Source organism: Lotus japonicus, chromosome 2 (assembly GCF_012489685.1).
Source record: "Lotus japonicus ecotype B-129 chromosome 2, LjGifu_v1.2".
Taxonomy (NCBI): Eukaryota; Viridiplantae; Streptophyta; class Magnoliopsida; order Fabales; family Fabaceae; genus Lotus; species Lotus japonicus.
The window spans coordinates 78,705,636-78,730,709 of record NC_080042.1 but is presented as its reverse complement, the minus strand read 5'-3'; the positions used below and the strand labels follow the sequence as shown (position 1 = coordinate 78,730,709).

Below are 25,074 nucleotides of genomic sequence, written 5' to 3'. Positions count from 1 at the left end.
AATGAGATATTTATAGCCACAATATGGAACTATACTCAAACAAACACACCTCAATGAAATCTCAATAAAAATAATAAACAACAGTGATAAAAAGTTTGGTAGTACGAAGTTTATTCAAGAAAATGACCAAAATTAATGAGGATTCAGATTGATACTGACCATTCCATAAGTGAATCAACCTTGCTGATGCATTCAACCATGATAGTTGGGGAACTCATGAGGCAGAATGACGGATGAACAGTGGAGCATTTGAGATGTCTATAGCTGATTGGTTCTACCATAAACGACGGTAGCATTATCTTCAACGGCGACGAAAGTAAGTATCAGCCGATCAATCAGGATGACAAACTCGATGGATAGATTGGTGAGAAGTTGGTAGAAAGAGGAAAGATAACACGGAATTACAGCTAGATTTTGAGTCTGATGAGGAGAAAAGGACGACTTTGAAAGAGAAATCACGAAATCAGAAGGAAATGGGATGGTATGGCAGAGCAGGTAGAAAGGGAAAGGAATACGGCGATGGAAATCTAGGGTTGATGAGAGATGAGGGGAAACAAACCAATCTGTGCAAACGACGTCGTATGTTGAACTGGCAAGGGAAAAAAAAATAGAGATTCAGCAAAGTGGGACACGTGTCGCAACGTGATTGGTGGTCTTGTAGGAATAGTAAAATTCAAACTCATGAATAAGAAGTAGTAGATTGAAGGGTAGTGGTGGTGATGGCAAAGGTGGAGGTTGACGATAGTGGTTGCGACAAACGTGGAAAAAGGTGGTGGTAGCGGTGAGTTACACATATATTTGTTTATATTCTAACAAGTTGTAAGTTGTACAGATTTGATCTTATCTTTCAATCTTTTAACAGTTTATTTCCGTCCATCACTTTAATGTCTATGTAGTTGATGGTTTTGTCAAAGACTCTTCTAAATATACCAACTCTATTTGGATAAAAGAAGTATACCAGCAACTTGAATGTTTGGTTCAAACTGATATATAGTCTCTTTGGATATTCTTGAAGCAGCCTATGTGGCACACTTTTTTTTTCTGGTTAGATTTCTCTTTGAATAAAAACCAGTTAAAAAAAATAAGAAAAAAAATGAAACAAGACAGTGTCTAGTTTAGAAAAGAGCATTAGTTTTAACACTTCCCTCTATTAATTTCACACCCTCCTTATAGCACTAAAATGACTCAAATACCCTTAAAATTTAATTTCATTCTAAACATACTCCTTTTCCTATCTTATCACCCCATCCTCTTTCTTTGCCATACCATCCTTGGCCTAGTTTTTTTTCTTTGAAATGATCCTTGGCCTAGTTGTCTCGCTTGTTCTGTTTTAAATAATCAATAGTCTCGCTGTTTTCACTCGGTTGAAGTGTTTGAAAATTTCATTTTTCATTTATTTAAACAATTCCAGTTAACAAGTCACCTAAATAGTAAATAATAGAAGAGAAAACTAACTTACATTATCGCCCAATTCCAGTTAAACTTTGTTGATGATTTGAATTTCACTAATATTATCAACTGCTTCAATTATTACGACCTTAATTACCGGAAAACATACATTTGAATTTTTTAATACTTGAAAAATGAAAATTTGAGGTGTACATACAAATTTTAAGAACATCTAACCACCACTAATCTATATATTTCTTGGATGTCTACTACAGATATCATCACTCTTCATTTTTTAAGTACCATGGGTACTAAACTACTAATAGTTGGTAACTCTGTGCTATTGACCAATGAAAAGTGTAACTCGATCTCATTTTCGTAATGTTTTATTAATTTTTTATGCAATTATTTTTTTGACAGATTTTTTTATGCAAATTCACTTAAATGTCACTTTTTTTAATCCACATGTTATGCTTTATTGGATAACAATAAAGATCACACCTATCGAATTGCGCCTAAGGCTATGTAATTATGTTGAATTGATCTTAGGAAGTGATATATGATGAAATAGATGAAATGTTTTCATGTTTCATCATCGTTGCCCATGATAAATGATGGTGAAATCCGTTGTATATCGTTTCATCACCTACCATTAGTTTTCATATCCTTCAAATTGGATGATATTGGATAGAATAGAAACACATAACTATCGAAGCTATAAAATTATTTTTCTATTTGTATCAATATTATATATTCAATATTAGTGTTTTAAAGGCCATTGTAGTATATGAACTAAATAATTATAATTTATTTTTCTCCGTTGATTACCCAAATAATTGAGTGGTAAATTAGTTTCGTTCTATCTTAAAATATCTAAACAATGAAACCATATTTTTGTTACGTTCCATTCCATTTTATTCTGTTATATTATATTGCGTCGGTTTCGTTCGTGTTTCATTAATCCAAACATAAACTAAGTTTTCTCCAAGTTTACACATACTTTGAACTTTCGACCTCGTGTTGAAATAACAACTTCCAATAATTTTTTCCCCATGGTTGTTTAAATAACCCAAATCAAAGTTCGAGTTAAATCACCATATATAGTCATAAATGGATCAATGATATTTAACATAAGTGATTGTTGGGGTCGATTGCAATGTAAGTCTCACGTTGCTAATGAAGGAGAAAAAGATCAAGTTATGCATCTTGAAGAAGTCCCACATTGCTTAGATTAGTGAGGGGTGAGAGGGTCCAGGACTATATATAGGGATCTCAAGCTCATTGTTTCAACACACAAAAAACACCAAGCAGGAGCACCTGAAAACACCTTAAGTTTATATTTGTGTTTTATTTTTTCTCTTGTGCTCTTATTCTAGAGTATTGTGAGATGTAGTTCAAATATTTGCTTTGGAGAGTGTGAGTAAACTGGGGTCATGGGGGTGGTTGAGAGTGAAGTCTATGTGTTGTCACGATTTGTGTTATTTTACTTCTTCAGTTGTCACTTATCTTAAATATCATTGGTCTCACCTTAAATATCACAAAGTCTTCAAAAGTAGCACATTTGAGTTATGTATGACAAATTTTAAACCACATTCACTCAGAGTTTTGATATAGACACACACCTCTACATTTTTTCCACCTTTATTTTCTATCTATTTATCTCTTATTTATCAATTAAATCACTTATTACATTTTTTTTTCTCTCTCCTTTCTTCATATATCCCTCTTCTTCCACCTCTCCACACCTAAAAAATGAGGTGTGAAGATATAATTATTCAATTCACTCAACTTACTTTTAACATCAAATCAACTTTCATCACAACTTATCAAATTATCACCTATACATTAAAAATACCCAAACATAAATCACATTACATCAAACCATTTTGATCCCAATTTTATTTTACAAACTCACATTCACCTAAACTCATACAAACTGAAATCCAAAGATTGAGGACTCCTTCTTTTCCTTATTGGAATGCAATTCATTGCAGTGTCATTTCATTTGGGTTTGAGTTTCATTTAGCTTTCATTTTATGTGAATTCCGGCTGGCAGGCTGGACCTTCGAGGCAATTTCCATCTTTCTTTTCTATCATTCACAAATTAAAATATTAAATTAATTAAAAACCAATAAAAAATCATTTTTCAAAAATTAAATTTCCTTTTTGTATCTCTCTAGTTACACTTATTAATTTTCAATTTTTCTGTTTTGGCTACCAGAAAGAAAGAAACTGCGAGATTCAAAGAAGAGAAAAAAGAAAAACACACACACGTACACACCCAAATGAAATGATTATTATTGTCGACAGAGCGAAGAAGAACAACAACAACAAACCTTCAAAACGGTTCGTTTCGCTCCACGCGTTTCGCATCGGAACTACCACCCCTTCCCCGACGCATCTCCGGTCGCCACCGTCGGCGACGTCTCCCCACTCGGATTGACCCGACCCGATTGTTATCGCACGATCTGCGATCTCGGAGCGGTTTCTGGATCTGAGAACGATGCCGTCTCACGCGGATCTGGACCGGCAGATCGAGCACCTCATGGAGTGCAAGCCTCTGCCGGAGGCGGAGGTCAAGGCTCTGTGCGACCAGGCGAGGACGATTCTGGTCGAGGAGTGGAACGTTCAGCCGGTGAAGTGTCCTGTCACGGTGTGTGGTGATATTCATGGCCAGTTCTACGATCTCATCGAGCTTTTTCGGATAGGAGGAAGTGCACCTGATACCAATTATCTCTTCATGGGCGATTATGTAGGTGAGTTTTCTCTTCTACAATTCTCTCTCTCGAATTTATGAGCTGAATTTTGTGTAGATAGGGTTTGATTTTGTTTCTGTAAATTGATTGCTGCTGTGTTGTTATTATTGAATTTTGTTTAATTGGGTTTTGATGTTGGAATTTTGGTACTGTTTTTGATTTTATGTTATGATTATTGTTTCATGCGTTGATGCTCTTTTGAGAACCGTTTCGCCTGTTATTTTTTGTGTTTGTTTTGTAGAAAATGGAAATTTTGCTATATTGGGACTTTTTAGCTGGTTATGTTGGTTTTGACAAATTAATTAGTAGGGGACTTACTGTTTGAAATCGTTGTGTAACTATGGAAGTGGTACTAGTACATTCAGCTGGTTTCTTCCGCGATATAGTGATATGCTGTCAGCTAGTTTGGATCATATTCAAGGCTTTTCCGTGATCATGGGGTACTAGTTATGCTTGTCTTAATAACCTTGTTATTTGTACATCTTGGGTTCATATTGTGTCTGTAAGGTGACGCCACTGTTGAAATTTGAAATCACTAAGAACCTCGTGTTTTGAGGTCCTGGTTTTAGTTATAAGCTAACCGACATTTGTTGAAAGGAGAATTGCTAGATGATACACCCCCGCCCCCCGATCCCGGAGTGCTAGGTGTCAATGATTGAATTTTGATAAAGAAGGTGGGTTTGGATAAAAAATGTAGTCATTAGATCTTATTATGGGATGTGGTTAGCTGGTTACAATCACGCCCTAAGGAGTAGGCCCATACGGTGGTAAAATACAATGACAAAATGTGGGATGTAAGTTGAGCATGAAATATTGAATAAATCAGAAATAATCCTGTTTGTTGTGATATTAATTTTATGTTTCTATATTAGAAGAATGATGACAGAAAGGAAAGATTGTTCATGAATTCTTGATGGCAAATGAAACTGGAAGTTGTATGGGAGGATTTTTATAGGATAAATGTCAGTGGGAAGTTAAGCTCAACGGAGTCAATTGTCAAAGTGTCAGTTGATTTTGACAAATTTTTCCATGAGGTATCAAAACTAGGTTTTACTATAATGTGACGTTAAGTGAAGGATATGATACTATGACGCTTAACAACTTAAATATGCGATGATGATACAACTTGCAAGTTTCAGATATGGTAATTACTAAGGTGTCAACTTGGGGCCACAATCATCCTCTTTTTTTGTTGTTGGTGTCATACTTCTTTTTCATGTTCAAATTATTAGACTCTCTGAATTTAATGGAACTTCTACCATTTACTCATGATTGGCTAAATTTATGCAGATCGTGGGTATTATTCAGTGGAGACTGTTACACTTTTGGTGGCCTTGAAAGTACGCTACAGAGATAGAATTACAATTCTCAGGGGCAATCATGAGAGCCGTCAAATCACTCAAGTGTAAAAACATTTCCTTTTCATTCTATGTTGTTCACACAGCTCATTGTAATTTCTGGATGTATATATGTATGATGTTTAAGCAGAAATTTTGGTATATATCTTGCTTGAAGTTAGAGAATAGGTCAAGTGTGTGCAGCCATAATTCATTGGATTTACCAAATACAACTAGTCTTATCTCATAGAAACTTTGAAGGTTAAGAAGCAGCAGCATGATTTTGTTATATGACCGTGGCATTCTTCTTTTACTATCTTTCTTACCATATTATGATGTGTTGTCCCGTTATTAGGTCATCATAAATGAGCGTAGTTTGCAAATAGATGTAATTGAATGAGTGTAGGATGCAAATAGATGTACTTTATTGTTAGTGAACTGTCCCTTCTCTTTATTGCTGAGGCTAGTGTTTTAGTCACTTTTCACTGCTTTATAGAAAGAGTTGTCAAGAGCATGGTGAATTGATTGTGAAATTATACTTAAATTGAAATGAACCTGGTATGGGGATGCTAGAGGGGTGCTTAACTGAAACATTATATAGCCAGCTTGTAAGGTGCATCAGAACATGAATTCATGCATTGTGCTTGTGAACTCCAATTTGTTAGTGACTTAGTGATTTGGAGGTATATAATAAGGAAAAAAATGTTCTATTTGAACACGTAAAACACAAGGATTTTATTTTGTTTGCTTACCATTTCATCAATATCAGTCACCTGCTTTCAGGTATGGCTTCTATGATGAATGCTTGAGAAAATATGGAAATGCCAATGTCTGGAAATTCTTTACCGACTTGTTTGATTATTTACCTTTGACTGCCCTCATCGAGAGTCAGGTTTGAGTTAAATATGTTTCAGAATATTTCTCTGACTACTTAATGCCTGAGCCTGACATCCATGTATAATTACAGATTTTCTGCTTGCATGGAGGTCTCTCTCCGTCTTTGGATACATTAGATAATATCCGTGCCTTGGATCGCATACAGGAGGTTTGTGTGTTATTAAATGGCTATTGCAAGCTCTGTGATTACAAATCATTTGATACGAAGAACATTTTATACGAAGCATGCTCTTTTGAGTTAAAGATATATTTTTAAAATATGGTATGAAAAGTAATTTGATATTTTACTTGATGTTGCAACTATTATAGTATGCGATACTCTTGTTTTTTTATGGAAATGTTTCATGTTGTCTAGGGTTTACAATGATTTCTGCACTTTCCTTTTATTTAGTTGATTCAACTATTTAATAATTTTTTCAGCCTTATCGGGTGCTCTTAGGAAATCTCAGTCTTTCAGTCCACTATTGAATTTAATTGGTTTACATACGTCTTATCTAAAACTATACTGACAAGGTTAAGTGGATATCATGCCTGACAAGTGACAACTGTACTTGTGCGATATAGGTTCCGCATGAAGGACCAATGTGTGATCTCTTGTGGTCTGATCCTGATGATCGTTGTGGTTGGGGAATATCTCCACGTGGTGCTGGATATACATTTGGACAGGATATAGCTGGTCAGTTCAACCATACCAATGGTCTCTCCCTGATATCTAGAGCTCACCAGCTTGTCATGGAAGGGTACAATTGGTGCCAGGTGACTGACCTAATATTTTGTCTCCATATATTTATCGTATTTCTTAAAAAAAAATCAAGTATGCCAAGTATATTGACTATTGTTTTGATAACTCTTTAAGGAGAAGAATGTGGTAACTGTTTTTAGCGCTCCAAATTACTGTTACCGATGTGGGAATATGGCTGCCATACTGGAAATTGGAGAGAATATGGAACAGAATTTTCTGCAGTTTGATCCAGCTCCCAGGCAAATTGAGCCTGACACTACACGAAAGACTCCGGATTATTTTTTGTAACTTCCTACATCTCTCTGTTTGTAGTTACTGCTTTCTGCTGTTACTATAGTTTGTGTCTTCAAGGAAAGGGGAGATTCACTTTAAGTGGAGGATTATCATCAACTTAATTCTTTCTTGTGGAGTTTGTCTGCTGCTGCTGCCGCCCCGTCTTATTTGGACAAAAAACCAATAGAATTGACACCATTGGTACTGTATATTTTTTATAGGAGGAAGCGGCAGTAACATGGTATATCTTGTGCTGTAATTTTTCTTCTTTTATTAAATCTCAAGCTAGAGAGCAGATTTTTGTGTTCTGACCATCATGTTCATTTAAAGACTCTGGATGGTGACAAATTGCAGGTATTGATTTTACATAATTGAGTGATAATATGATATCATAGGTAGAAATAGGATTGAGTGGAAACTGTTGCATCGAGACTGCAGCAAAAGGGATGTTTGCATAGTTTTTTAGTTAACATGTTTTTATGAATAAGTATAAAATAGTGTTATTTTATGTTATTTCTATTTTTAGGGTTTTGTAAAGAATATAATGAAAGTAATCTTGCAAAACTCAAAAAAGAAATAAAATAATAATGGAGTAATATTTTTTATTTAGCAGTGGAAGTAGATGACCATAAATAAAAATAGAAAAGAAACCAAAACACTATTTTGGGACTTCTGAGAACTCATTTCTGTGATTTTTGAATGGACCTAAAATCTTCTGTGATTTTTTGCTTCTTTTGAGAACTCATTTCTGAACCTTAATTCTTTTTAATTTTTTACCATAATGTGATTTAATTGCGGTCAATTTCATCCTAATTTTCAGGTTTCTGAAGACCATCCTAATTTTCATACACTTATATTATTAGTGTGTGTTTGGAAAACTTATTCAGGATTCACGTTTGACCTTGATCCACGTTTTCAGAAGCAAGAAATAGTTGCTTTTGGATTTCTGGATCCACGTTTGGCCTCTTCAGATTTGAGACCTAACACACACTTAGTCTCATTTTATTTTTTGTACGTTTCCACTTCGATCCTGATATGAAGGGACGTCTCTATCTCTATGCTACCAATTGCTTGCTTATGAGAAACATTTTGGAAGGTTGAAAATGTTTTTTTTTTAATTTGATTTTGATAATTTATTATTCCACCGTGAGGAGACTAATGTGGCTTTTATGCCCCATAGTCATAAGACGCAGAATTTCAAATATTTTCTCAAGATCCATATAAATTCTTGAGGTTTTACACTGATTAGAGGAATGCTTAAAATAGGCATTATAAAGGGCATGGTAGTTTTTTATCCTTAAACTAGGTTTTGGGATAGAGTCAGGTCAAATATTTTTTCTTTAGCCAAATTTATGTCTATTTCAAGTTCTTAGATGATAGTAGAGTCTGTTGAGCCGTGCACAATTTTATGTTTCATATGCAGTTTTTTTTATCTAACATCCGAGCTACTTTTTGGGTTAGAGTTAAACCTAGTTACATTAAGGTGAGCTCTACAGCAGGAGTTGTGCATAGGGTAACCATACATGCCAATTAAGGATAATTAGGGGTTAATTTTACACTCAAAAGGTTTGGAATGTGGAGTCGAAGCTTAGGTAGCGTTTAGTAGACAGGTGGGAAGGGAACGGAACGAGACACATGAGTTCCATTCTGTGTTTGTCATGTTTTTAAGATGGAACGGAACGGGACAAAATGCTCCAGGAACGGGACACTTTGGTTCCTGGAAAAAGGTGGAACGGAAGGGAACGGAATTGAACACTCTCTTAAAACTTTTGCAAGTTCAAAAATACCCCTAAATTATATTTGAAATTTTATGTATCTAAATAATTTAAAATCACTTCTAAAATTGAAAGCACTTATTATATTTGTAGAAAAATTTAATGAAAATCTATTTTTTCAAAAAAATCACTTAAAATAAAATCAATTATTTTTTCAAAAGTAAAATCACTTTTTTGTAAGCAATGATAAATGAGTCAATTAGAGTGCGTTTGATTCAACTTATTTTGGAAAAAATCACTTTTTAACCAAAAAATCAAAAAATCACTTTTTGTGTTTGTTTCAGCTGAAGCTGTAAACAAATTATTTGAAACAGTTACTTTAGATTATCATGAAAATCTATGATGATAGATAAGAGGAGATGAAAAAAAGTGATTTTAATTAGAGTAGTCAAACACGAATCAACTTAATTAAAATAAAATCAATTATTTTTTCAAAAGTAAAGTCAGTTTTTGTAAGCAATGATAAACGAGCCAATTAGAGTGCGTTTGATTCAACTTATTTTGGAAAAATAATTTTTTAATAAAAAAAATCACTTTTAAAATAAAATAAAAACACTTACTATTATTTGAAACAGTTACTTTAACTTATAATGAAAATCTATGATGATAGATGAGAGGAGATGAAAAAAAAAGTGATTTTATAATTAGAGTAGTCAAACACGAATCAACTTATGCTTTTTTCAAAATCTCTAATAAAAAAAATTATAGTTAAAAATCAATATTTTTTAATCTAAACAAACACACTTAAAATAACTTAAATAAATAATTAGGTTTCCGCTTTTTTCAATAGCATACTGAAACAACTTAAACAATATATAAGTGATTATTTTAAAGAAATAAGTGATTATTTCATGAAGTAAGCAATAACAAACGATTTCTTTGCAAAATGTTTAATTAAATTCAATTTGTTTTCATCAATCAAATATTAAACATGCAGGGTTATATATGTAATTAAAATCGTGGTTCTGTTTTATTGACTTGATGTTACCAAACACAACCCATAGAACATTATTGTCTTGTTCCATACTGTTCTGTCCCGTTTCGTTTTGTTCTGTCCGGTTCTATTCCGTCACCAAACGCTACCTTAAGATAGATAAAGCAGAAAGAAGCTGGATATTCTTTTTTGACGTTGATATTGCTGGACTATTTCTTTACTATTATTGTTTTCTCTGATCACCTCTCCTACCGTCCCTTTCTATGATACTTTCACATCCAGTCTGTTGGTAGATCCTGACCTACTTAATTTTGTTGGATTAGATATCTTCTTACAGGTTAAAAATTTGTGAAGTCAACTGCCCGTATTTTGTCATCAAGAAAGTTGGATTCAAGCCTAGAAAGCAGTCTAACATTACTAAAACAAAACATCAAACAAAAGGATAAAACAAACTACAAATCGATCTTAGATTTGTGTTGTGTTTTTTTAGGTATAAAAATGGCAAACTAATAACAAACACCTAGGCTCACTGGTCCAAGTCAGAAAATAATGATCCATTTTGGGTGAATTTTTTTCTTGATGGGAAAACAGGAACCATTGTATTGGTTCACTTGGCTGGCTTTAAGTTACAAAAATTGGGGCATCTTTGATTATTCTTTTCTAAAATTACTTTTAGGTTTTAAAACTAAAAAAGAGAAATATTAATTTAATATGAATATTTTTCAATTCTTATTTTTTCTTTATAATACTAAATTCTCAAAACATCTAAAAAAATGTTAGTTCTCAAGTCAAATTTTTAACCCTCTACAAAATGTCACATTTAAACAATTTTTCATTTTCTTTTTTTGAATAGAAAGAATAATGCCCCAAGATCATCGTATTTTCACTTGTATTTTACAAGAATATTTGTTATTGATTTTTGAGAAATTATTATCATTTTGAGCTCCCAAAGTCCCTCACTAAATCTTTTTTTATAAACTATCCTCAAGATAAAATATGATAAAAACACAAATTAAAATCCCATTTTCCAATAAATCATCCAAAATAGGTCCAACACCATGACCTCAAAATGCTTCTTTCAAATTAATTAGCAACAATTGAATATTTAAGAATATTGGTTTCTATCACCTCTGGTCCATCACTTGACAACTGCAACGATGCCAAAGGCCTTTCAAACTAAACTACATTTATATCACTATAAGAAATGAACATTTGGAGGGTGCTAAATTTGATCATTTCCTATTAAAATCAAATATCATACATTGTGACTAGAATTTAGAAAATGAAGAAAAAGAAAAGGATTCAGAATGAGACAAATTTTATCACACAGCAGGCTTCTATTTCAAAACCTTGACTTTGTCTGAGTCCTTACTGCTACATAACCAGAGGCTGAAGCAGCCATCTTTTTTCTCAGGTATATGATTGATCCACTAATGATCAACAAAATAACCATGATCCCCTGTACAAAGAGATGCACATAATATCCATGAATATTTTAACATAAAACCTGGTTTATTATATGTTGTTTAACATGTAAAATGCAGAGCAACTGAATACTCCACAATATCTACATAAATGTCCAGAAAGCTGAAAACAAAAAATAATCATACAATTCCAAATTAAAAGAGTAGCAATAGAAGCGTACCTAAGAAACTAGGTGCAAATAAGGGGGGAAAATATAAGAGTTTAGAAGGTTATTTTATTACTACTACAGCTTAAGAGGTTATCTAAGAACTAGCAAAATAAGACAGAGTAGAAAAATCTATAAGGTATCTACTACTTCAACAGAAGACTACATTACTCTATATATGATTTGATATTTTTTATCCCGAATTGACCAAGCTGAGAAGCTATTGATCAACTATAGTAATAAAAGTGAGTTAGAAAAAGAAAAATACCTCAAACCTAAGCAGCGTCAACTTCTCTTCAGTAACTGCAGGTATACAGCTTCTATAAGTGACATATGCCTGTGACTTATTATCTGAAGGCGATGAATTATCAAGTAAACTTCTATGTGATTGCGAAATAGTGAACCCTCCAGCAACATGTGACACTTTATGAGGTTTTGTACTATTAGAGACTTCCAAAGAGGACCGAGTTTTCTGAGGATTTTTCTTCTCTGCATCCTTCTTTGAATCTTTAATTTCTTCACATTTGAATGGAATTCGGTAGCCAGTCTCGCTGCAGCGATATTTCTCATCACCCTAGCACCCGACAAAAAGAAAAAAAGTTTCAGTTAAAAATAAAGTAAGCACTCTCGGAAATAGTAAGTCATTTCAGTTTCAGTTTGTTGGTTGTGGTAGTTAATTGTTAGTTTGATCTGTGAGACAGTTAAGCACCACTTTCTCTCAAATACTCATTGTACATGAAGAATTAGTCAATGAGAATAAGGATGAGATACGTCTCTGAGCTCTCGCTTCCACCAACTTATACTAGTTTCTTTCTCAACTTTTAGAATGGTATCAGAGCTCCATGGAGCTCTTCTGCACAGCTTTTTTCTTCTTTCAATCAGTGACTCTGTTCATCTTGTTCAGCTACCACTCTGGTTTTCTTTACTGAGTTTTCTTGGAGTTTTAAGCAAAATTCCAGGTAATTTCTTGATGGAGAATTCAACTGTGGATCGGGGAGTCCCTTCAACATGCACCCAAAGGAAAGTCCAGGTGCAATCTTGGTTTCTGCTAAAGGAATGGTTACTCACATGATTCCAATATTTGGCATCTTAGGCTTGGTCATAGTAGGCACACACAGTCATGCTCTCAAATGATCTCTAGATTCCAGATTTTAACTCCAATTTGATTTCAGTCTCAAAACTTACAAAGTCTTATTATCTTCCTGCCTTTTACCAGTCCTTTTTATTATTCCGAAAAAAAAAACTCTTACCCACATGATTCCAATATTTGGTATCTCAGGCTTGACCATATATCATGAAAAGCTAGTAGTTTGGAAACAATGCTTTCCTTTCATTGATTATAACAAGACTCATTCTCCTGGTGATGTTTATTATCATGCAAAACAGAAGAGGTTGTCTTTTTCTGACAGTAATACAAAATCAACTTAACTTTGTTATGTTGTTCATATGGATATGATGAGTATAGGCCTCCAATCAAGAAGGTGTATGAGAGAAAGAACAAGGGGAAAGCCACAGCTTAATGTGTTTGTTATAGTTAGTTAGTATCCAGCTGGCAAGTTAGTTGTTTCTGTTAGTGGCCAGCTGGCAATTTCTGTTAGAGATGCATTCTGTTAGCATCTGGGAGATAGTATAAATAAAGGGAAGGGGGTAGTTAACGAGTAGTTATTCAGTTAGTAGGTAATTGTGGAGAGACTGGTCTCTCGAACAACCAGAGGAAGAACTAGGGTTCATTCCACCATTTCTGTACCTTGAGCTCTGGTTCTCATTGAGAATCTGAGTCTCTATTTTCATTCAAATTCAATCTAGTTTCAGTTCAGAGTTCTACAGTGTTCATCAATTGGTATCAGAGCTCCATCCAGGAGCTGTGGTATCGATCTATGGTAGCTAGCAGAATGGAATCTCGAGTTGATGCGATCGAGAGGTTTATCGAGGCTATGAATCGCGACAGGGAAGAAGAGCGCAGGAACCGCGACGAAGAACGACGAAATCGAGAGGAAGATCGCAGAGAGCGTGCGGCGGAGAGAGAGCGTGTAGAGGAGCGACTTCGCACCTTGGAAGCGATTGTAGAATCGCTGTCCAGGAAGTTCGACGGCGAACGCGATGACGGAGGCAGCGGCGGGCGAGATCGCCGGCAAACAGGGGAAGAGCGAACGGTGAATGGTGGCAGCGTGGGAGGCCAGAGAGTAGAACACGAAGAGGAGAGAACACCGCGCACCGAGAATCCGCAAGCGGAGCGGTGGCGGAAGCTTGATATTCCGGTGTTCCAAGGAGAAGAAGATGCGTACAGTTGGATTCAGAAGTTGGAGAGATACTTCCGATTGAAGGGAGCGAAAGAGGAAGAGAAGACGCAAGCTATCATGGTGGCTCTTGATGGAAGGGCGTTGAGTTGGTACCAATGGTGGGAGACTTGTAATCAGGTAACTACGTGGGACAAGTTCAAGGAAGCGTTGCTGGAACGTTTCCAACTCTCATCTGCTTCAAGTCCTTTTGCTGCGTTGCTAGCTCTTAAGCAAGAAGGAAGTGTAGAGGAATTTGTGGCTCAATTTGAGAGATTTGCAGGCATGTTGCGAGGGGTTGAAGAAGAACACTACATGGACATTTTTGTCAATGGACTCAAGGAAGAGATTGCAGCAGAAATCAAGCTCTATGAGCCTAGAACTCTAGCAATCATGGTCAAGAAAGCATTGATGGTGGAACAGAAGAACCTGGCTGTGAGTAAAGCAGGGGTTGGCAGCATTAGCAGGTACAATTCTTCTTACAAACCACCTTTTAAAGCTTCAACTTATCAGAAAACTGTGACAATTGATAGTGGACAGAAGAGTGGAGTAGGTAGTGTTGTTCAAAACACAGTACAATCCTCTAGTGGAAGTGTTAGTGATAGAGTAGGGAGCAAGCCAGCAAGGGGAGGGGTTTTCAAAAGGCTTACTGGGGAAGAAATGAAGGAGAAACTAAGGAAAGGGGAATGTTTTAGGTGTGATGAGAAATTTGGCCCAAACCATGTGTGTAAGAATAAGCAACTCAGAGTCATGTTGCTGGAGGAGGAAGGTGAGGAAGAAGAAGAGGAGACTATAGAGGCTCAGCCAGAAGATTCAGGAGAAATTATGGAGTATAAGCAACTATCACTCAACAGCATACAAGGACTCTCTACCAGGAAATCACTTAAGGTGTGGGGAAAATTGCAGGAAACTACTATTGTTGTGCTCATAGATTGTGGAGCAACACACAACTTTATTTCAGCTACTTTGGCAAGAGCTTTGGAACTAAAGATTACTGAAACTTCCTCTTATACAGTGGAAGTTGGAGATGGACATAAGGTGCAAGGTAGAGGGGTTTGCAAGAATGTTAGTGTGCAGATCCAAGGGTTCATGGTAACACAAGACTTCTACTTGTTTGGGTTGAGAGGTGTAGATGTCGTGCTGGGTTTGGAATGGCTTGCAAGCCTAGGGGATATAAAGGCCAATTTTGAAGAGCTCACCTTGAAGTTCAAGCTGGGGAACAGCAAAGTGGTACTCAAGGGTGAACCTGAGCTGTTGAGGAAAGGTGCCTCACTGAATGCAATGGTCAAAGCCATTCAGCAACAGGGTGAGGGGTATGTTCTGCAATGCCAGATGTTAGAAAAGGAAGTGGCCCAACCAGAAGACACTCCAGAGTTATTAAAAGCAGTCTTGGCAGATTTTCCAGCATTATTTGCTTCACCAACTGAACTGCCACCTCAAAGAAGACATGACCATGCAATACATTTGAAGGAAGGGGCATCTATACCTAACATTAGACCCTACAGGTATCCCCATTTTCAGAAAAATGAGATAGAAAAATTAGTTGCTGAAATGCTTAATGCAGGCATCATTAGACCAAGTATTAGCCCTTATTCAAGTCCAGTCATATTGGTGAGGAAAAAGGATGGTAGCTGGAGGTTTTGTGTAGACTATAGGGCCTTGAACAAGGTCACGATCCCCAATAAATTTCCTATCCCAGTTATTGATGAACTATTAGATGAGATTGGTCCAGCAAAGGTGTTCTCCAAGATAGATCTTAAATCCGGTTACCATCAAATTTTGATGAAGGCTGAAGATGTAGAAAAGACAGCATTTAGGACACACGAGGGGCACTATGAGTTTTTGGTGATGCCATTTGGCCTCACCAATGCTCCCTCCACATTTCAGTCCTTAATGAATGAGGTGTTGAGGCCAGTTTTGAGGAAGCATGCACTAGTCTTTTTTGATGATATTTTGATCTTTAGCTTGACCATGGAAGACCATGTAGTACACTTGACACAAGTACTGCAGCTAATGGAACAACATGACTTAAAAATCAATGGCAAGAAGAGTGTGTTTGGAAGAGGGCAAATAGAGTATTTAGGCCATGTTTTGACTGCTGGAGCAGTGGCGGCAGATCCAAAGAAGCTGGAAGCTATGTGGATGTGGCCAATTCCAAAGGATTTGAAAAGCTTGAGAGGGTTCCTTGGGCTGACTGGATACTATAGAAGGTTTGTTAGAGACTATGGAAAAATAGCTAGGCCATTAACACAGCTCTTGAAGAAAGATAGTTTTCAGTGGGGACCAGGCCCTCAGCAAGCTTTTGAAGCCCTCAAGCAAGCTCTCACTGAATTACCCACCCTAGCTGTTCCTGATTTTTCAAAGGTTTTTGTATTAGAAACAGATGCTTCTGGTACAGGGTTGGGAGCAGTGTTGTCTCAGGAAGGAAAGCCCTTGGCATTTTGGAGTGCTACACTCTCAGATAGGAGCCAAGCTAAGTCAGTATATGAGAGAGAATTAATGGCAGTGGTTAGAGCCGTCCAAAGATGGAGACATTACCTTATGGGGAGGCACTTCATCATTAGGACAGATCAGAAAAGTTTGAAATTTTTGACTGAGCAGAAGGTCTTGGGAGCAGAACAGTTCAAGTGGATTTCTAAGCTCTCAGGTTATGATTTTGAAATACAATACAAACCTGGAAAGGACAACTCTGCAGCTGATGCCATGTCTAGGAGAAGTTCTTACTGTGCACTCTCAGTCCTCAAGGTTAATGACTATGAGGAATGGCAAACTGAAGTGTTACAGGATCCTAAATTGCAAGCAATAGTGCAGGATCTGATTCTGGATCCAGAAGCTCACAAAGGCTACTCTCTAAGAGACCACAAGCTGTTCTACAAAGGGAAGCTGGTGCTGTCCAAGCAATCCTCTAGGATTCCCATTTTGTGTAAGGAATTCCATGCTACCTTGTTGGGGGGGCATTCTGGTTTTTTCAGAACTTATAGGCGGTTGGCTGCAGTGGTCTATTGGGAGGGCATGAAGAAAGACATTAAGGACTATGTAGCTGGCTGTGACACTTGCCAGAGGAATAAATTTGACAATTTATCCCCAGCAGGTCTCCTTCAGCCATTGCCAATTCCTACACAAGTATGGACCGATGTGTCTATGGATTTTATTGGTGGTCTACCTAAATCCAAGGGCAAGGATACAATCCTAGTGGTGGTGGACAGGTTGACTAAATATGCCCATTTTATTCCATTAAGCCATCCCTTCACAGCTCCTGAGGTAGCAGCTTTGTTTTTGCAAGAAATTGTGAGACTACATGGGTTCCCTGCAACAATAGTCTCAGATAGGGATTCTCTGTTTCTCAGCAGCTTTTGGAAAGAATTATTTCGAGTTTCTGGTACCCAGTTGAGGTTCAGTACTGCCTACCATCCTCAAACTGATGGTCAGACTGAAGTGGTAAATAGATGCTTAGAGGTCTACTTGAGGTGTCTTACTGGTTCCAGACCAAAGAAATGGGTCACTTGTCTACCTTGGGCTGAGTTCTGGTTCAACAGCAATTATAATAGGTCTACTAAGATGTCTCCTTTTCAAGCCCTTTATGGTAGGGAACCACCACTGCTACTACAGGGCACTACAATTCCCTCCAACATTGCTGCCGTGAATGAATTGCAGGAGGGTAGGGATGAGTTGATAGCTGATCTCAGGGCTAACCTTCTGAAGTCCCAAGATATGATGAGAACCTATGCTAATAAGCATCGAAGGGATGTGGAATACCAGATTGGGGACTTGGTTTACCTTAAGTTGCAGCCTTATAGAAGAAGGTCTTTGGCTAGGAAACTGAATGAAAAGCTGAGTCCTAGATATTATGGTCCTTATCCTATTGCAGCTAAAATTGGAGCAGTAGCTTACAAATTGGACTTACCAGCCCATAGTAGGGTGCACCCTGTCTTTCATGTCTCTCTCTTAAAGAAGGCCATAGGGACTGATTTTCAAGCTCAACCTTTACCTGAGGTTTTGAATGAGGACCATGAGCTGGTCGCTGAACCTGAAGCTGTAGTGGCTGTTCGGGAGGATACTATGGGGCACATTGAGGTGTTGATTCAGTGGACTTCTCTACCTGCTTGTGAGAATAGTTGGGAATCTGCTGCTCAGCTCCATGAAGCTTTCCCCACTTTTCCCCTTGAGGACAAGGTGAAGCTTTTAGGGGGGGGTATTGATGAGTATAGGCCTCCAATCAAGAAGGTGTATGAGAGAAAGAACAAGGGGAAAGCCACAGCTTAATGTGTTTGTTATAGTTAGTTAGTATCCAGCTGGCAAGTTAGTTGTTTCTGTTAGTGGCCAGCTGGCAATTTCTGTTAGAGATGCATTCTGTTAGCATCTGGGAGATAGTATAAATAAAGGGAAGGGGGTAGTTAACGAGTAGTTATTCAGTTAGTAGGTAATTGTGGAGAGACTGGTCTCTCGAACAACCAGAGGAAGAACTAGGGTTCATTCCACCATTTCTGTACCTTGAGCTCTGGTTCTCATTGAGAATCTGAGTCTCTATTTTCATTCAAATTCAATCTAGTTTCAGTTCAGAGTTCTACAGTGTTCATCAGGATATCTGGGGACCAATTTCTGTCCCTCCATACTTGGACATAAATATTTCTTAACAGTGATTGATGACAAGTCAAGGTATACTTGGGGCTTTCTCATGAGACAAAAGTCAGAGACAGCAGTACTGATTTAAATTATTTGTTACTCTGGCTGGGACACTATTCAATGCAAAAATAAAGGCTATCAGGTCAGACAATGAACTAGAGTTTCGGTTGCCTAAGTTCTATGTTTCGAATGGAATGTTGAGAGGAAATACCAATATATATTGGGAGTTGCTAGACCCATCACGTTCCAATCAAATTTTACAAAAACCATTTTTGGAAATACGAAATTAGTCATTTAATCCGCATTATTAACAGGCTGCCCAAGAAGTTTCTACGCAATCAATCAACATATTATGTTCTCTATGGTGAACTTCCTGATCCCTCAATGTTGAAAGTGTTTGGCTGCTCGTTCTATGAAGCCACACTTCCTGCTCATAGAAAGAAGTTGGATTCTAGAGATCAGATGTGTGTATTTTCGGAGTATAAGGCTTGTCTCAAGGGATATGTTCTGTATCTACACGCTAGAGAAGTTTTTATTTCCAGAGATGTGGCTTTTTTATGAGGAAAATTTTCCTTTCACTGCTTCCATCCCTGCTCACAACCACCCTGCACCTATATTACCGACACAAGTCCATTTCCAAGCCTTGATGACAAATACACCACCTACTCAAGATACCAACCTTACTCCATCCAAAGCTATTGTATCCTCAACAAATATATTTGACCCATCCATAGCAACGGAACCAAATCCACCTCTAAGGCAGTCACTAAGAACCAAAAAACCACCTTCTTATTTAAAAGATCACCACTCTAACCACATCCAATGCCCCACTTGTGTCAGCCTGCAAATATCCCTTATCAAGTTCCAGTTCCTATCAGAAGCTCTCAAACTCTCGTCAATATCACTCCTTGGCCTTGTCTACCATCTCAGAACCTACTACCTACAAAGAAGAAACTAAAGAACAATGCTGAAGGGATTCTATTGCAGCTGAATTGACTGCACTGGATAAGAACCATAGTTGGGCACTTGTTCCCCTCCCAAAAGACAAGAAAGCCATGAAGTGCAAGTTGGTCTTTAAGGTGAAACACAAGGCAAACGGTTCCATAGACAGATATAAGGTCAGATTAGTGGCCAAAGTACTACACACAAATTGCTCAATTGAATTACATAAAGAACTTTAGTCCAATAGCCAAAATGACAACTATCTGGATTTTATCATCTCTTGCAGAAGCAAATTAATGGCACCTTCAGCAGTTAGATGTTAATTAATACTGCATATCTTTACAGAGATCTCCATGTAGAGGTGAATATGGAACCCCCTCTAGGTCTGGTAGTAGATACATAATCTCCTAAGTTCCATTATATAACAAAAACTTAAGTAGATCTGTATTTATAGGCTATTCATATATCTAATCAGCCATCAATCTCAGCCAATACAGCTTGATGATCTAGCTAGTTGCAAAATGAAATGATTGCACATACACCACTCAATTCATTTTCTACAATAATTGTGCAAGTACCTTATACTTCAAAATTACAATCTAAAAATCAAAACCTCTATTTATGAATAACACCAACTACCCTATAGAATTAAACAAACACAAAATCTAGTACAACATAAAAAATCTCAATTTGAGGGGAAAACATGAAAAGGGTACCTTTTCAGAGTAGAGGCAAGGGACACAGGGACCAGAAGGTGCGCATTCAAATGTAAGGTTACTTCCTTTGTGCTTTTCCTTGAAACTCATAAGAACTCTGCGCCCAAATCCATTGCCATGTTGAGTTTCTTTGCTGTTCCATTCTCTACCCAATTCAAATAATCAGCAAAAGATTCTAACTTCAAGGTAAAGTAGATCAAAGCAATTGTATAAATCATCGATCAAGCATATCAGAATTTGCCCAGAAATGGAAATAGAAGCTTACGTTTGGTGCCCTGAAACGCGAAACGAAGCTTGGTGAAGAAGAGAGATGGCGGAGAAGAAGAACAAGAGTGGAAGAAAGAATGGTGAATTTGGTGATTTCATTCTCATTGCTTTCACTCTCTGCGTTTCCTCGCCGATGCTCTTCTCTTCTCCTATATTTGGAAGGTGTTCTGTATTTCATATATTTTTAGCCCCTAAACTTTTTAATTATTGCAAATTAAGCCTCATTATTAGTAATATTCTACTTAAAACTCTCAAAATGGAACCAATTTACTAATTTTCATCCGACTTCATTAAGAGACATTTCATTAATCAAAATATTAAATATCAAGAAAATTAGAAAACAATAGAAAAAATCTCAATTTCCCAATTTTTAACCCTAATCTCATGTCCTATATACAAAATCCTTTGAAATTTATCAAAATTTCACTCATTGTTTATTTTTTTAAATTGTATCATATATCAATAATATCAAAACCCTGAAATATTTGAAAATTAAGTGGAGATTTAATTATTTTATGCATATGAAGATTGAGAGAATGACTAAATTTGATTAATTTTAAAAGTGAGGGAGCTTGACTAGCTTGAAAAATACTTGCAGAGACAAAATCATAGATAAAGATTAAATTGAATTTTTTTATCTTTTAAGTTATGAAAATAAATATTTTCATCTTTTATTTTATATAGTAAAATAGCGAGTTTTATATTTTTCAAGAACCAATATTTTTTTTTACATATGTTTGCCAACTTCCCGAATGAAAAAAACAACTCATTGGTCAGCCCCTATCGCTTATTGCGCTGACCGTGTAACAATTGATTAGTCTTACGACTACTGATTGTGGAATACCTTGTTCAAAACAAAAACATAAACAAAAATAATTTTGGTGTATTTGAATCAATAATTTGATGGAGTGTTTATGCAATAAGCGATTATTGCAAAAGTATTTTATGCATATGCTAATTACTTATTGAACTGCGATAAAAATAGATTATGAATAAACATAAACAAGAATTCATAATTAATCTGAACATGTTATAAAAGTAATAAGCTCAAAATAATTTATAAATATGTTATAATAAGCTATTTACATATGACAAAGACATATATAAAAACTTGTATTATAAGTATAACTTATAAGATGAAGGGCTGAGGTATATTTGATTGTGCACGTGTTACTCGTGTAATAGGCCTTGACATGAATATCTAGGTTTTAGATTTTTTTTCCCCAGTAAGTACAATTCTGCCAACGCCTGGATTAATCCTATGCTACTTTTGGGTTCGCATGATCGCATCCTCTAGCCCTGAATTGATTTTATGCTATTTTGAGGCCGAAAACTGTGTTTCTTAACACCATAACAAAGGGCCCCCAAAAAAATTTGACATCAGAAGAACATTAGGATTATGACAGAATGAAAAAAACTGGGATCAACAATATGAAGGTATTCAATTCCACTTCAAGAAGCATTCAGATTAATATCCACTCCAACGCTAGCAGTTTCCACTAGAGCTTACCAAAGAGTTTTTTTTTTTGATAGGCAGAGCTTACCAAAGAGTAATAATACACTTAAAAGTGTAGAAGCCTCATGGTTGTGAAAAATGATAAATATTCTTGTATCACTTTTTTTTAGACACCTAAACAATATTAGAAGAGAAAAGAGAAAAATAATCTGAAGATTGTTAATTACTGTTATAATGTACATGAATTGAGATATGATGGAAAATGATACACATAATTGACAAAAGGAAATGTGCACATAAAGGATCACATACACTCATGCCTATGTATACCCCAAAAATTAAAATACCCATTCCCTCTTGGGGACAGCTGTTAAACCACACACATATACAAGACAAGAACAGCATAGACTCTGTCATGGACATTAGTTCAAAAGAGATGGCTTTATCTAAAGTGGTAGGAAAGGGGGAAATTAAAAATGATGAAAAACTGAGCAGAATTAAAGATGGAAAATGAGAGATCGTTTAAGACATTAGAATCTTTTGCTAGTAACTTTTTGTGGTTGCTCTACTTGCCATGCTCTCTGTTCAAGCACTTGATCTATATAGGAAAAACAAAGATGGCTTTAGAAGTTAAGGCACCAAGAATCAATGCTTCTAGCACTTCTTCACTCTCTCTCAAACACTGAAGACAAATTAGTACTAGTTAGAAGATTATATTCAACTCATAGCATGTTTCGATAAAGTCACTTATCTCCTTATATATAAAAGTTAATAGGAGTACCTTCTTCTAGAATCAAACACTCCCTAAAAGTCTAAATCCTACCAGGTTTTCAAGCATAATGAAGGTTAGAGGCGATAACAAAAGTAAAACAACTTAACTATATAAATATATTGGTTAGATATTTAGCATGTTTGCTTAAGACCATGCATGCAATGTTGTGAAAAGCTAGATTCTATATAGAATCGGAGAGGGCGTTCAAAATCGTATAATCGTAAATTGAATCGTAAGATTCTACCATAAATAGAAAAACAAAAAAAAGCATTGATATCTTGTAAGTCACATCATTTAACAAAAATTGGAATAAAAATTCATCAGATTAACATCCATATAAGTCATAATCTCAATCCAAAATCATAAGAGTACTAGAACATGAAATTAAAAGATGAAACAGAGACGATGAAGAATGAAGGAAAACAAAGATGTTGAAAAATGAAGAGAAAACATAAGAGGAAGAGACCTAGATAGAGACTACAGAAAATAGAGCATGAATGTGTGATTCAATTCACTCTATTATGAGTGAATTAAATAGGCAATTAGAGGCATGAAGGTTGGGTCACATGGGTTAATTTTTCAAAATATACGACCGGTTATTAATTTTTATCAATTAACCATTCAAATTTGGCAACTACAATCAATTAGAGCTTCAATTTCGAAATTCCCTAAATGCTGGATGGTGTGTTGTTTTTTCCACAAAGTCAAAAAAACTCTCTAGTTTCCCCAATTTTAGGAATCAGCTTCAAAAATTAAAAAAAAAATACTAGAATCGTAAGATTTAATAGGATTTTACGATTTTACGATTAAAATCTAAGATTCTACAAGATTCCACCAAAAAAAGATTTTGCATGCGTTTTAAATCGGAACAGTGTTGCAAAATTGCAAAATCTTATAGATTTTGCTAACATTGCATGCATGATCTTGGCAACATCCAACACAAAACCAATATCTTTATGTCTTATTTTCTCTTTATGCTGAGTTACTTGCTTTTAATCTGGATAAAAATTTGTCTCATGTGTAGGACAATGATCAAACCTGTTTGTTCTTAGAACCACCCATATAGTAGTTGTTGTCTACTTTGCATGACGTAATCAAGCAACATAATAATTCATCAATCAGGAGCTACAACAATCCAATAACACTTTCCTTTTTCCTTTAAATCCCCTTTCAAAAACCCTTTCAAAAGCTTGCATTTGTGATTTTATTCCATTACCCATTTGATTTCTCATTTTAGCATTTTAAGTATCCCCTTTCAAAAGCTTACATTATCTTGCAGCTTCCGCACCCTATGCTATGGCTAACATGTGACAACTGACACAAGATATCATGATGAGCAGGTTTGGTGGCCTGTATTTTTGCAACAAACCTTCTATCACAAGATGAAGCCGATGTGCCTCAGAGACATCAACACGTCTTTTCCTACCTGATGAAACCAGAAATAGAAGACCACAGCAGGATCATTAACGACACGACATCAATGTCAGTGCTTAGAGTCCGAGCTACATCAGCCAAAAGTTAATTCCTATAGAGTATCTGGTTAAAATATTTTATTATATTAATATTGAATGAATGAGAGATTTTGAACTTTTTTTTCGGTTTTTTTGGTGTGAAGAAAATAAAAATAACGCTATACATGATGTCACCCTAGTGACATGCCTAAATGAGATGCAATAAGGATGAGACGCGAAAGAAAGGGTTTCGTTCGACACCGAAGCCATATGAGACGTCGTAGTTAGGAGCTTTCAACAACTGAATAACATCCAGCGAATCGCTTTGCAAATAGTTGACGGTAACTCAAGTCTCACACAATATTGATGAGGTCGTACTTAATAGCCATAAACTTGGCAAGAAGAGAACTGAACCAGCAGAAGCATTAGAAAAACCAATAATCCAATCCGCAAAATTGTTGTGGAGGCTTGAACCCACCATGTGTGTCCAGCTTTACTTGACGAGGAGGGAATACCCACAAAGGACTCGTTAACTTTTTCGTAGCAGATAGCGCACAACTTTCAAGAAATTTCGCACCATTATCATCCATGATCGGTGCAATACACAGGATGTTGTCATCACACTCCCAAATTTTGGTGTTGGAGTGGTCCACACGGAGGAGAAAGAAGAGAAGAGGAGGAAAAGAAGGGAATGCAACAAAAACATATCAAGTGGAACGCGACCATGAAACAAAGGCAACAAGTGGTTCGTGACGACATGCGATAGAGATAGCAAGATGACATGTTGTTCACGGCGGTGCTTCCCCATGAAACAATGGTGATAAGTTCAAGAAAATAG

General features: G+C 36.2%; 2 protein-coding genes across 2 annotated transcripts; one reads left to right on the top strand and one right to left on the bottom strand.

The window, feature by feature from the left end:
* Positions 1-3,604: 3,604 nt before the first annotated feature.
* Positions 3,605-7,765, top strand: LOC130739929 (serine/threonine-protein phosphatase PP2A catalytic subunit). The gene is made up of 6 exons (XM_057592400.1): positions 3,605-4,145; positions 5,436-5,550; positions 6,266-6,374; positions 6,450-6,527; positions 6,944-7,135; positions 7,236-7,765. Exons 1-6 carry the CDS (start codon positions 3,893-3,895, stop codon positions 7,407-7,409), a joined length of 921 nt encoding a protein of 306 aa, XP_057448383.1. The 5' UTR covers positions 3,605-3,892; the 3' UTR covers positions 7,410-7,765.
* Positions 7,766-11,141: 3,376 nt separating this feature from the next.
* Positions 11,142-20,712, bottom strand: LOC130739928 (uncharacterized). The gene is made up of 4 exons (XM_057592399.1): positions 20,556-20,712; positions 20,291-20,423; positions 12,002-12,307; positions 11,142-11,562 (listed from the first exon to the last, which is right to left on the bottom strand). Exons 1-4 carry the CDS (start codon positions 20,660-20,662, stop codon positions 11,446-11,448), a joined length of 663 nt encoding a protein of 220 aa, XP_057448382.1. The 5' UTR covers positions 20,663-20,712; the 3' UTR covers positions 11,142-11,445.
* Positions 20,713-25,074: the final 4,362 nt, after the last annotated feature.